This window comes from Empidonax traillii, unplaced genomic scaffold (assembly GCF_003031625.1).
Source record: "Empidonax traillii isolate 1590-97213 ecotype Southwest subspecies unplaced genomic scaffold, ASM303162v1 scaffold616:size383281, whole genome shotgun sequence".
NCBI lineage: Eukaryota > Metazoa > Chordata > Aves > Passeriformes > Tyrannidae > Empidonax > Empidonax traillii.
Genome location: NW_020955809.1, coordinates 165,672 through 180,230, shown reverse-complemented (window position 1 = coordinate 180,230; position 14,559 = coordinate 165,672). Strand labels below are relative to the sequence as shown.

General features: G+C 44.0%; 1 protein-coding gene across 3 annotated transcripts in view; it reads right to left on the bottom strand.

The window, feature by feature from the left end:
* Positions 1–14,559, bottom strand: part of MAP2K5 (mitogen-activated protein kinase kinase 5) — a 120,736-nt gene that overhangs the window by 71,430 nt on the left and 34,747 nt on the right. For all 3 annotated transcript variants that reach the window (XM_027898687.1, XM_027898688.1, XM_027898689.1), the window contains 4 exons: positions 8,513–8,552; positions 5,347–5,415; positions 5,164–5,245; positions 1,518–1,579 (listed from right to left, as the gene is read on the bottom strand). In XM_027898687.1, the coding sequence (XP_027754488.1) occupies positions 1,518–1,579; positions 5,164–5,245; positions 5,347–5,415; positions 8,513–8,552 (253 nt within the window). The remainder of the gene's footprint in view (positions 1–1,517; positions 1,580–5,163; positions 5,246–5,346; positions 5,416–8,512; positions 8,553–14,559) is intronic.

Here is a 14,559-nt window from a genome sequence, read left to right as displayed (position 1 = left end):
TTTTGTTCAACACTCCCCTCCTCAGCAGCGAGCAGAAATCCTCCAGGCTCTGGCTAATCTTCCCAAGCTGTTCAGGGGGGGATTACGGTGTCTGTGTGCATGACTTGGCAAAAAGGTGCCCCAACCTCCCAAAAAAAGGGCTCTGCTGAAACATCAGACACCAACAGGCAGGTTTGGGAAGGCTTAAAGGAGCCATGGAAAAACCCTGCAAAAACAAAGGCTTTGGCTGCCTCCTTCCAACAATTCCCCCGTGCCAGCTGAGGAGAATCCAGCACCGGAGCAGAGGAGCTGCCAGGGCTGGTTCAGCCTCAGCACACACCTTCTGTTCTGGGGAGCAGGAGGAAGGGGTGAGTTCCTTCTCTGAAGCACCTGCTCCTTTGCTCCCCCCTTCCCTGACCCCCAGGCACGGGGAAAACCAGCAAATCCAATAACCAGCCCGAGTTAAACCTCAGCTCAGGGCCCGTGTCAGGGAGCCAGGCTCACTAACTACCACCCTGCTAACGAGGTCACCCTGCAGGTGAGCAACAAAAACACACAGATGGAGACATGAAAGATGGGGCTGAAGCAGCACCATTATGGAGAAGGGTAGAAAATTGGAAGAGAACACCTGAGGAATGCCAAGGATGGGGAGGATGGGGGAGAGACAAAAACAAAAAGCAAGGAAACGATAATGTGAGTCGGGGTGGATGTGTTGAACACACAACACGAGGTGAGGGAAGGAAACTAAGCAATAAGCAGCTGAAGGAATGCTTGAAGGCCCATCCCAGTATCATTAAACTTTCAAATGACACATATTCCTTGGCACCAGGGACAGGAGGACACTGTGAGCAGCTTCTCCCTCGTCGGGAAGGAGAGATGAAACGTTTTCCCTCTGAACTGGAGGTGAAAAGCATTCAAATTCCAGGAGAAACTGCCAGGTATATAATGAGCAGATTTGAAGCTACTGAGAGGAACCAGCATCAGAGGAGGATGTTCATCACCCTGGGCAGGCCACACAAATTAAGAGGAAAGGAGAGCTGTGAATTACAATGAACAGAGACTAAATAGCTGCCTGTGTTGGATTAAAGGATTTAAATTGTCAGCTTGATGTATAATGAATGTGAAAACCCAGCACTTAATTAAATGGCACATGATAGAATAACTTTGTTATGCTTTAAACTGCTTAAGTTATCAAAGTATTCCTTATATTTAGCAATTGTTTAGCAGTCTCTCTCTCCCCTGTGAGATCCACTGAGACACTGGTCATTCACCCTGTGCTCAGCTCTGCAAAATGATGGATTTTTTTGATTCTTTCATTTTTATTTTCTTTGTTGTTGTTCTGTAATTTGAGTTTTCAGTCGTGGCTGGTGAATTTCTAGCTGCTGAGCCACAGTGATGGGCTAACCAGGTGCTTTAAGGAAGACACGGATTTCTGGAGAGACCTCAGTGCCCCAAGGGGTCATGTGAGCACTCAAATCAAGGGTAAATTAAATGCACAATCCAAAAGTGAGAGATAAAAAAGAACTCCAAGTACTTACAGCCACTGCTATCCTTCCCAGGACGTGCTCTGGAATTTTTCTATAAACATCCAAAGAACCCCCTGCAGGGACAAACAACACGTGCTCAGGTAATGCAAAATGAAACACTGCCCTAGATTTGAAGCCCCAAGGGTTTTCTAGGCCTTGGTTATTAATAAAAACACCCTCAATGATAGAACAATAACCGTGTCAGAAATAAGTGACCTCAAAAAATCCCCCAAACTCTGAATAAACACACGAAACAGCACTTGGGGCTCTTTCCCCCCCCCTTTAATGCTCCAAACAGAAGTTAAAAAAGATTAGGAAAGGTCCCACCACAGGTCAGAACATCCAATCTGGAGAACTCCAAAACCACCAGGCTGGGAGAAACTCCTTGGGAACAACCAAACCATCCCAAAAAGCAACGGTCGACTTGTAATTCCAGAGTATCCCAATCCTTGTGTTCCCAGAACCCGGTGCTAACATTCCAGGACACCCAATATGATCATTATATACATAATTCAAGCTGTTTTCTCCAGGTATCAAACCAGGGAGGGTTTTTGGTTGATGTCTGAAAATGAAGGAACCTTCAAGGCAAGCAGGTCAAACTCCAGTAAATTCCAGTATGGGACACAATCTGAAATCTGGGATAACTTGTCCTTCCAGCATCACACATTCATGGAGACATCAAGAGGTCTCATTCCCTTTCACAGCCCCACAGACATTCCCAAGGGATTGGGAAGCATTTTCTCCCTTCTCTTCTGCAAAGGAGACTTGTGATCAAACCAGTGTTCAAAACGTCCCTGGGGTAAAACACAAACCCTTGGGCAAGAAAGTAAACTTAAAACTGAGAATTAAACATCTCCAAGTAGAATGGAAAAAAAAAATACTTGATTCAGTTTTTAAAAAGAAACCCTGTTTGTCCCAAAATGCTGCAATTCAAAGAAGGTCCTTATTTCCAGTCTTTCAGCCTTAACTATGGAATAAATCAGAATTATGGTATAATTGCCATTCTGATACCTGGGGTTGGTGGTGGTGGTTGGTTTTCCTCCTCCTCACCTGTACTGTCACAAATAGTCTGTTTGTTTGTCTCCACTAATGCTGCTCTGATTCCAGGTCATCCAAACTACCATTCATTCCCTAAATTTAACTTTCCAGCTCGTACTGCCCTCATGGCCCGCGGATTATAACAAATCCCAGTTTAAAAAGGAAATCTGAGTTCTCTTGAAGGGAAATAAGAGCCAAACACGAGGCAATCCTATGGCTGCTGGTTCCTTTTCACCCTCACACCACATGCTTACATTCTGCATCCCCCAAAAAGGTCCTGTTTTCACCCTCCAAACTGCCCAGCCTGGCTCTCAGACCTGGCACTAAAGGTGGTGCTGATGGAAAAATTAGGGAAAGCTGTTTTTTTTTTTAACAAACCAAGGGGGAAATCTGCCATCCTTCCACGGAGAAAGAATCCTGCAGGGGACAACTTTTCCAAATCCAATGATGCCAGAGATGCAGGGACAGCCTGATAAGCTGTTTTCCTGGGGAATTTAGCAGGTGTTCAGCACTCCCAAGGAAAAGAGGCAACGACACAAATAAAAGGCAATAGGGCATTTCAGCAGCTCTATTTAGAGCATCAACTTTATCACAAATATAAAAGGGCAAAGACTAAAAAAGCCTCATTTCACTTCTCTGCTGCTCTTTAAAACCAACTGGTGGGAGGGTGATCCAGGTAACTTCATCCTCTGTGCTTTGACAGCTGCACACCTGGAGCTCTCCTTGGCTTTTCCCTGCTTGGAGGTGCCAGGGAAGCACCAAAATGGTCCTTCAGCCACGTGTGCCTCCCCAAAAGGACTCAGATCCACCTGTATCCAGGTCATCCATAAAGGAAATGCCTGCAATGTGGCCCAGGGTCATGGGATGTGGCTTCAAAAAATATTAACTGGCCTAGGACAGACAAAAGGGCCAAAAATTTGACAAGGTTAAAGCTGCTCATCTGCAGGATGAGAGAGCATTTTTTTCCTTCTCTTTACCTGCATTCTTTGCATGGAAATTAAAGGTCTGAGGGGGGGGGAAAGAAAAGGCAAGGTCCATTTATTTGCATTTTGTTCTTCCTTTAACTGATTGCTGGGACTTTCTGCCAGAGGGAGAGCACAACATGAGGCAGAGCAGGTCACGTACAGGAGAATTCCAAGGAACTGATGCACCATCCTGAGGGATGCAGACCCTAAAAGCTGAAATATATTTTCAAGCAAGAATTCAGACCTGCAAGCACTTCTGTCCATAATATTTCAATATATATATCTGAATTAGAGGATCCTTGTGGGTCCCTTCCAGCTCAGAATGTTCTGTGAAGGGGGAGAAAGGACGAACTCCAGGCAGATGCTCGTTTTGGCACGAGCAGATGGTTCCTCACTGTGTGTAACTACAGCTTTACACAGGCTTGTAAGTCTGAGTGGAACTGCAGGGCAGAGCAGAGAAAGGGCAAACAGTCACCCAGCAGCAGAACAGAAAAGAATTTGACTTGGGGGCTTTGATTTTGGACCAAAACACTTTTTTCAAAGACAAAAAAATCTGAGAGATTCTCACTCCTGCTTGGAAACAGGGACCAGCAACCACTGGGCTGGAGGTAGGGAGTGTAAAAAGGGAGAAATAACAGTCCATTTGGACAGGGAGAGAACAAAATGCACCATAAAACCCTAAAGGTCTTTATCCAGAAAAGAAAGAAGCTGCTCAGTGACGTTTCATGGCCCACATTTGGCTCGGGGAATTTTTTCCTGGGGAGGGAAGGCTCTGTGGCAGGAAATGATGTGTGAGATCTCTCCCCCCCTTTATTCCCAGCTTAAGTGAACCTTGGTGAAAAACCTGGATGGGGCATAAAATGCTGGCTCCTAAGAAAATCCTGGAGAGAGGAACAGCCCATCGCTGGTGATGGGAAGGGCTGGAAGCTGTGAGGAGGCTTCTCGAGCACGAGACACGCAGGGACAGCATCTGCCACGAGATGCTCTCAGAACTCACTCACACAGACCAGCAAGGATTACGGACTGCTGTTCTCAGTGGGTTTTCCCTGCCTTTTCCCCAAGAATTCCCAAGATTCCCAAGCAAAGAGCTGCCACACCTCTGCACCGACAGGGAGGTCGGGCTGGGGGGACGGGGTCGCTCTCGGTCCGAGGGTTCACGAGGGGAGGAACAGGAGGAGACTCAAAAAGAAAGTCAGCACAGAGCTGGCAAACAGCTGCGCTGGAAAATAACTCCTTGGCTGGCAATTAAGAGACTATTTCCACTGCAAACACACAGGACATTGGGTTAATAGATTTCTTGAAAAGAAAATCTGTTTTGGCTATCAAAACACTGGGAGTGAGGAACAGCTGTTTTGCCAGCGAGGACAGATTGGAAGGAAGGCTCCAATATCAACCCACAAATTAAGGCAGCATTTATTTCTCTTCTATTTACATTTTCAATAAAAGCAAGGGAAGCTACACCCGGGGAAAATGCAGCATTTCATGGAGAATTCAGCACAATCCCAATCCCCTGTCCTGGTTTTTTTAACTCCCTGCAAAGTTATTAACACTTCCCATTTTCCAGTCCTACCGCTCCGTTCTACAAAAGCACGTCTTCATATAATTTTCCCATTTAAATTCTTAGCAATCAAAAGCAAACTAAATACACAACTCACCATCCATGAACTCTGTACACAATGAAATCCTGTTTTCTACAAAAAAAGCACCATAAAATCCTATGATATACGACGAGTCACACTGGGAAAAGAAAGACAAAAAGAGAGAAGTTCTGTTTGAAAATTTGCTGTAAGAAAATGAAAGGAGGAGAGATGAAAATGATAAAAAACTTATATACGTACCTTATAAAGAATTTCTAACTCTGACATGATCTGCTTCTGGAGTTCCAGTGTTATATCTAAGGGGATGACCTAAAACACGAGAACACAGAGATTTGATCAGAGTTGACACAAGAAGTACAAGAAGGATTCAAACCAAGCAGCTGAAGATCCACACATTAATTCTCCTGATGTGAGAAAAGGAAAGGGAGGAACAGGGGAGAGAACATTTTAATGAGTGACGAGCAAAGGAAGGAAATGGAAGGATGGGCTTGTAATCATGGGCTAAAACACCAAGCACTGGAGCCCAAGTAGGCTGAGCTGCCTGGAGTTATAAGTTCTCAGGATTTTCAGGACAGACCCTCCTTAAAAAGGCACTGAAAGTCCAACTTAACAAACAATTCATTGCCATGATCCTTGAACACTCAATTATTAAGCACAACTTTACAAACCAAACTGGACTCCCAATGACTTAAGCCAGGCCCAGGCTGCACCCCCCCAGTATTTCCCAGTTTCATATTTTAAACTAAAGAAAAGCAGAATTCAGTCAATCTGCAGAATTAGCAGATATCCCAGGCTGAATATTCTGCTGACAGCCCAGAACTCAGGGAGCCCATTTCCAACCACGTTTTGCAGCACCGAAATCTGTCTGCAAGAGAAACCAATAACCTGCTCCTATGCAGAGTTTGCTTTGGGCTTATTTATAAAAGCTGCCACTAAAGTAAATTGTAAGTGTAATACAGGGCTGCCAAGAAACCTTTAACACACTTGTCCAGATCAATAATCATTTGCCAACAATATTCACTTACCTTTTTTTTTTTTTTTTTCCCCCAGTGTGAAAAAACTTGAAAATATTTGGCTGGGACGCCATTAGTTCTGTTCATTGAACATCACCAGAATTTCCCCTTGTCAATAGCATAAAATTCAAGTTTTATCTCACTAAATTCTACTCCCAGTGAGACATTTCTCTGACTTGTTCATGGGAAAGGTTTCCCTTGACCCCAGCAGGGACTGATTGGCATGATCAGCATCAAATCCATCCCAGACATCCCATCAGCCAGGCCCTGGCACGAGGAAAGGTCCTGGGCTGATCTGCTTTAATTCTAATTCCAAACAGCCCCTGCATTCTAATACTGAGGATAACCTGGGAAAAAAAGAGCTTCCCGACTTCCAGGTGGGTCAGGACACCCTAGGTAGGGCACATCCAGAGGAAGGGCAAGGATGTGTCACCCCAAAATAAATTAGGAGAGATCAGAGTCTCGCTTTGTGTTGTGCAGAAGTGTTTTCTTCCACCTGAACACGTGTGGCTGATGTCAAGGCTGGAGGAATATCATGGGTCTTGTGGGACTGAGCGTCTTCCCCATCAAGTTTTTGCCCAAATGCCCTCATTTTGAACTCCCTCTGCTCGCTCAGACCGCAGGTGAACTCCCCCTTCCCAGGGAAAAGGGTTAATCCTCCCGAGGAGCACCTGAGCACATTTCCCCTGCTCCCCACCACACCTCCAGGACAAATAAGGATGAGTTGTCAGGTTAAATACAAGCAGTCAAGTGACTGAATTATAATTTACTCCGTGCTCAATTTAAATTAGCGTGAGGCTATTAAAATATACAGTATAAATACAGCAATTCATCACAAGCTGTCATGGATGACTTCAGCTATTTGCTGGAGTGGCACACGCTGCACTGAAGGGAACCAGAGCCAAATCACAGGTCAAATTAAGCTGCTATTCTGCTTTAATTCCCTTCTTTAATCTGTGGTGACATAATTGTCTTTTACAGTATGTAACAAATTCGGGAGTGTTACAGGCAGTGCACAAATGATTAATCAAATGGTCCATTGAAATGCCACGTTCGGAGCAGGGGAAGCAAAAATGCTCCTCACCTGGATTTTACCCTTTAATTGGGAGAAAGTTACCTTTGAAAAGGCATTAAATCCTCCACACAAAATACTGAGTTTGGTCCACCACAGAGGTGTTGTGTTGTGTGTTCTGTTTGTTCTCCCGTCTGATGTATTTGTGAGATTATCCACCTGCTGAAAGCATTTCCATCAACAGGTTTTTGGAATGTTATCTTCCCCTATCAACCCCTTCTATTACCATTTTAAAAAAGTCCCAGCAGTGCAGAATTCTGCTTTCACAGACCCACCCAGTGAGGTTCCTATCCTGGGAGTCCTCTGTCAAAACACTGCATCCACGTGATGATCATTCCAAGGAGTTGGAATTACCATCCTCTTTCACTGCTGGTTAAGCCAAGATATAACTAATTTAAGCAATTACTTTATCTAATTATATACAATTATATATAATATAAACTGCATATAATGTAAATTATAAAAATACATATAATATACAAATATATATCATATATAAATATATATAAAATAAATCCATATATATAAAGTATTTGGGTAATTTTTTCAATTGCGACTTGACACAATCACCATCAGAGCAGGTTTCCCTCCAGTTGATGAGCTTATTTTATTAACTATATATATTTAAAACACACATATATATGTTATATGTAAGTGACATATTATTTATATTATATTTATAACATGTATATTGTATATATTGAAACTATATATATTTATAACCCAAGTATAGATTTAATACCTCTCGGAAATCACACCAAATAAAACATAATTGACAGTGACAGGCCCAGCAGGAGCAGAACCTACAAGGAAACCCCGTTTCCCAAATCTCCAGGATGCTGATCATTATCCACCAGGAATAACCAAACCCACGGACTCGAAGGGAAAAAGGAGGTGAAACTGCTGAAAAAAGGTGTTGGGTTTTTTTTTTGCCACGGGGAGGTGATTTCAATTAACCTTGCAAAGGGTGAACTCGCTGCCCCTCCTGCCTGGGGGAATTCCCTGGATTTCCTGCTGCTCCACCTCCTCTCCAGGCAGCTTCCCAGGGCATCCCCAGGCCTGGAAAAGCTGGTTTGAGGAAGCACTGCAGAAGGGACCAGGGAAAAGCAGCTTCCCCACACCAGCCCAGACCCGGGAAGAGCTTTCCCCTGCAGGAAAAACCCTGGATTTTGGGGATCTGTGCTCATTTCGAACGACTAAAATGGAGGTTTTCCTGCATAAACAATGTGGATTTTAATGCAATTAACCAAACTGAGATCCCACCATCAGAAGGAAGGGCAGGAAAGACTGGAAAGAAAAGAAAATTGCTGGAATTTCTTACCTTCACTGCCAGTATTTTTCCACTGCGGACATGGTATGCCCTGTGTGAGGGGGAAAAGAATGAAATTAATTTTAAATAACTCAATAAATGAAATAAAAATGAAATCATTTGAGATCACATACAATTCCCTCTATACATCTGTGCATCTGATTTCACAGAAACACGACCTGGAGCTCAGATGTTTCATGTGAAGCCGATTTTATGCGGCATTTCTCAAGGAAAACTGGGGAAAACAAGTGATTAAAGGGATGTATTTACAATTAAATATTTATCAGGGTTTGCATCTGCATGTTTGATATAAAACAAACACACTGAAGATTTTGATACAGAAGGATATCAAACTTTAAATGGGAATTTCACAAGAAATCACAGGATCATTCAGGTTGGAAAAGACCTCCAAGATCATCAAGCCCAACCTTCAATCTTTGAATTTATCCACTTGCCCATTTTCTTTCAATGAAATCAATTAGGAAATAACCATTATTCAGAATTTCCACAGAAAATAAGGTTTATCTCCCAAATCTGCCAGTCCTGTGGGTGTTTTCAGCAGGAAGACAGTGAGACACGTGGATATGAACACTCAAGGGAATTAAAAGAGGTTATGACCAATTCTTTATCATCAGATAATAATCAGATTTACCCCCAGAAAATAATCAGCAAAATGAAATTCCTGTGTTGCTATTTAAGATCAGTGTTGGCACACAAAGTTAGAAAGAATTATTGTTAATGTTCACCTGGACCCCAAAATGATTTTCCAGGGCATTTCAACAGCAGTTTGTTTTAATTTCTTGTGGACAGACATTTATAATTGGCTATTTAACAACGCCCTCACTACTCCTACCCATGAACAAGTAAGAAAATAAAGGCAGGTGAAAAAAAACCACAAATCCTATTCAAAATCCAATGTAATTTTGCATAAAAACAAAACCATTAAAGGTTTTCCTCTTCACTGGTTTTACTGTCTCATACTGATTTATGGCACCACACTCCACAATGTCATATATGTGGCACTAACTTTAAAGAATTGTAATATTTTACCACTCCATACCTCTAGCAATTATTACTGAAGAAGAAAAGCCTTAATGGTCGGGTTTTTTCATGCAAAAATCACACCCAGACAGGGTGAAGTTGTTGTTTAATCTTATTTATAACCCTGAGCGCTCCTATAATTCCCGTTAATAGCTCGGAAGTTTCTAAAAACTTCCCCTTAATTTAATAACTCCTGGAAAGAGCATTTACGTGGCAGCAGCTTTTGGGAACAAACAGGAGTTTAATAAATAAATAAGTATATATAAATAAAATCAGTGTGATTTAACGTCAGCACGGGAAGGAGGATGATCCGTGGGAGCTCTGGCAGAGCAGGAGGCGGATGAATAATCCATGAATCCATGAACTCGCTGTAAGCAGGGATGAATCAGGACTGGCAGGACAGAGGAGCAGGAACAGGTTGAGAGGAGATGCCCAACATCTGCTGGCTGAGCAGGGCCCACACGGGCCAGTCGGGCTGTCAGGAAAGCTGAGCCTTTTTCCATGGGAGGCATCTCCTGTTTCCAGGAGGATTAAAAGGGGAGACTCGATGATTTAATTATGATGCACGCCAAGTCATCCGTGGAAGTTCGGGTTGAGTTTCCAGCAGAGGGGCAGATACCTGGGTTGGTTTACAGAGCACTGACAGCACCAATTTAACATTTAATTATGGCTGGGAATTGGATCACAAAAGGGACACCGGGCCCACGGGTGGCTCGGCGAGGCCACGGGGCCGGGAATTTGTTTACCCCGGGCATCTCCACTGTCCTGCCCTTCCCCAGCACAGTAACTGCAAAGTGATTAATGAAGTTGGAACGGGAGCTTTGGTTACACCAAAAGACAACCCTACACCTCTGCAGTGTTTTAATTAACAGCCAACCCTTCGAATGAGGCTGTAGTTGCTACAGTAATTACCTGTCCCGCTGAGCGGGGAGGGAAAAGGGGGTTTTCTTGGATATTAAGTAGAACTGGAAGTTGGGGTTGATCGTTTTGGTTCCAGTCAGCAACAAGAAAACCTGAAGATTTAGTACCTTTTATGCAGCTTTTGAAGGATGCACTGAAAAAATATCCCATGGAATAACGTGCACAGCAGGGAGAAACCCACAATTCTGGTGCATCCCACACCCCTGAGGAAATGTATGGATGTCTGTGAGGAGATTAAACTAAATCCACATCCTAAAAGTCTCATCTCAAGGGTCAGCTCTCCCAGATTTCGGTGCCACCTCCAAAAGCAAAGTGAACAAATTTATCACTGTGGAATAACAGGAAGAAAAGGAGCAAAATTCAAAAGGTTCCTCAGAAACTAGGAATATTCCAGTGAACACATTTAAAAACCTTCCAGGACAGGCAGGAAAATGCCTAAAAAAACAGCTGCAACAACAACTCTTGCTGGGGATGAGTGTAAGGGAAGACAAGTGGATGTTAAAGAGGAGGGAAAACAGTTGCTAAATCGCTGCAGAGCTGCTCAAAAACAAACATAAAGAGCAGAAATGGAACGCCTGGAAAGGAGAAATATTCAAGGAAAACATCGTTTCGGGGTTGGCAAAATTTTATCCCTCGACAAAGCAGCTCTGAGGAAACAAACCCCTTCTCCTGCTCTTTGTTTGGTGGGGTTTGCTTGGGGTTTGCTTAAAAATCTCACGTGTTCCAGTAAAAAGCTGCAACAGGTGATTGAGCAGAGGTGGCTGTAAATTGTCTGTTGTGAAGGGGAAATCGGAGACACCTCAGAGAGAGCCAAATTCTGCAACCAGGGGATTAAAAAGCAATTTTGAGCACTTGATGCCAGCGCCAAATATTAAAAATAGAGAAAAGCTACTTCAGTTTTGCAGGAATTTTACAAACGCCATGGATGGGAAGCTCCAAACAAACACTGCTACAAATAAAGGAATATATTCTTATGCAGAGCCTGATCCCAATCCCACTCAGGTTGGTGGGGGGATTGTACCTACCATAAATTTGATGTTTTATTAGTTTAAATGCAAATTTATAGACATTTCATGAGATTAATAATCACCACAACAACTTCCTCCAATAATAATTTAAATATACATTTTAAAAAATGGACACAGTATTTATTAAAATAGTAGAAAAATAAACACAACAGCAACAGGAAATTCAGTTGGTGCCCAATTTCTGCATGTGAAGAAACTGTAACTCCAATACTCTGCACTGAACTATTTTAAAAATTGTATTTTATTTAAGAAGAGGCAGTTCTTAGCTGTTGTAGGCAGAGCACTTTTGAGGCTGAGGATAATGATAGAAGCCATTAAAAAAAAGGGGCAAAGTTCAGGGATCCCTTTTGGGATCCCAATCTGACAAGACAATGAATTCTTTTCAAATTCCCCAAAGGAATTCTGACTGCAAAAAGGGCATCCGTAAAAAGAGTGGATAGTGCAAAAAGTTACAGATAAAATCTATATACAAAGACAGAGCTACAGATATAAATATGTACCTTTAACTGACCAGCAGTGACAGCTACAAAGTGAACAGGAGCTGCTGTTGAATTAAAACCAAGTTTTAATAACTCAAGACTAGTAAACTCCCCCAACAAAGTTTGTACGGGTTTCCTAAAAGAAGGAAGAATTTTTCAGGGAGGACGGAGGAAAGAAAGCAACAACTTTCAAACCTCCTCAGGAAAACAAAAATATTCCACCAACACGGGCAGTGGGGTAGAAAACAGTGCATGAGTTTCGAAAAAAAGAGTGGAAAAGAGGAGGAAAAAAAGGCAGAAAATAGGGAGAAGTTGGGTCCAAGCTGGCAGCCCCTCCCTGGGGGAAGCTGTCCCTGTGCACACACAGGGGTTGTTCTAACGATGTGTGAGGACAGCCCAGGCTCAAACAACCCCACTGGGGAGCAGAAATGGAAATCCCTTCCTCCCCATTCCCACTGGAGTTGATTATTCCCAGCCCCCACATCCAATGAGCGGCTTCCAAGCAGGACTGGCACGGCTGTGTCAGAGATTTTATTAACCTTGCCTATTAACCATCTCCCCAGACATTTAGAGCCCTGAAGGGACAGGCAGGAGCCAAATCCTTCAGCAGAACTTTTGTCTTCCCCCCTCTGGAAGCGCAGAGTGTCCCTCAGGGAGGGCTGCAGAGGTGCTGTGGCCAAAAACTGGGTTATTTGGGGGAATAAATAAGAAATGCAGTGTGTGAGCAAGCACTGACTGAACAAAGCCCTCCAGCTAAGCCAGAGAAACTCGTGATGGACCACAGAGTATGGAATGAGCATCCCTCGTGTCCCAGAAAATCAAAATCAATAGCAGGGAAAACTAGAATAGGGCTTTGGGGGAACTGCCAACTCCTCAGCATCTCCCCCCTCACCCCACACGAGATGTGTTTCTCCAGGAAGGCAAATTAAGGACTGAAAGCATCAGAAGCAGCTGGATTCATGTTTAAAAAGAGAGGGGAGAAAAAGGGAATTGAAACGCAAGTTGTTTTCTTCCTGAGGTAAAGAAAAGCAAGGAGGAAATGTCAGATGGCTCAAACCTCAACCATCCTGATATTTGATGCTAAAAACTTCATGCACCGAATATGAGGAGTTTCTACTCACTCAGCTCAGAAGGGAAACAAACCCGACCAGAAAGAACATGCACAAGATTCTTCATAAACAGCTCAGATGGCAAACAACAAATTTCTCCCTCTCTCAACAATTCCATATCCTCGCTGGGAGGAATTTTAGCTAAAGAAAGCCCAGGATGCTGTGATTGTGGGATCATTCCTTGCAGGGCAAGCAAAGAACTGACTTCAGGTTCAACACACAGACACTGAAGAGAAACAGCAGTTTTCCATTTGTTCCCTAATTTTTAGCTGCAGAGCATTTGCCCACATTTGAGTGACTTAACAATGGTCACACCACAAGCACAGAGCATGCAAAGACCCCCCGAGTTTTTCCCATCATACACAACAACTTTTTGCTACAAACCGAGTTTACCATTCCATTACAACTCAAAATAAATGTAGTCCCTACCTAGAAACCAAAATTCATTACAATTATTGCCTCATGCTGATGCAGAAAAGCACTGGAGGAGCCTGGAGCAGGATCCTGCTCCCCATCTGCTCACTCCGGCCACCAGGATATATCCCCCTCTATTTCCCCCCACCCCCAACAGCCATGGAAAGAATTTCTAATCAATAAGATATTCCTTGGCAAGACTAAACGATTCAAGGGAAAGCCATGACCTGTGTGCTGTGCCAATGAGTCAGTCCCTTCCCTTCCCAGAAATATAACCAACCTCAGCAAATGTGACAAAATGATGGACTGACAGCACTGAGGCAGCAGGGATGAAACATCCCCCTCCAGCCCAGGGAAACTCGTGGCTGATGTCAGCAGGGATTTTGGAAAAGGGCATGGAGGGACAGGACACAGGGAATGGCTTCCCACTGCCAGAGGGCAGGGAGAGATGGGACACTGGGAAGGAATTCCTGGCTGGGAGGGTGGGCAGGCCCTGGCACAGGTTGGGCAGAGAAGCTGTGGCTGCCCCTGGATCCCTGGAAGTGTCCAAGGCCAGGCTGGAGCAACCTGGGCTGGTGGGAGGTGTCCCTGCCCATGGAGCAAGATGAGCTTTAAGTTCCCTTCCCACTCAAACCATTCCAGCATTCTGTGAATGCCCCAAACCCGGAGCCGCTGTGGCTCTATTGGCTCACAGAAGCTCTTGGTGATGCTTTAGCAGATGAAATGATGGTTTCCCACCACTTAATCTACCCTCCCTCCCAAACAGGGGATGAGCTCAGCCACAGCTTTGTCCAGCTCTTTGCTGACAGCCCCAGGATGGACCTTCCCTGCCTCTCCCATGCCCTGTTCCAGCAGCATCTCCCTCTCCTCATGTCCACCTGAACCTCCCAAGGTGGCAAACTCAGGCCACAAAGTAAAACCAGAAGTGAGTATTTTGGTTCCTTTCTCTGCCACGTTTCCTTCTGCTCCACACCTCAGTGTGCATTCACCACACACCTTTGGTAAGAACAGCAGGACACCATTTCACTCCAAAAGGATGGCAGAGACTGTCCCCTCTGCCCATGTTT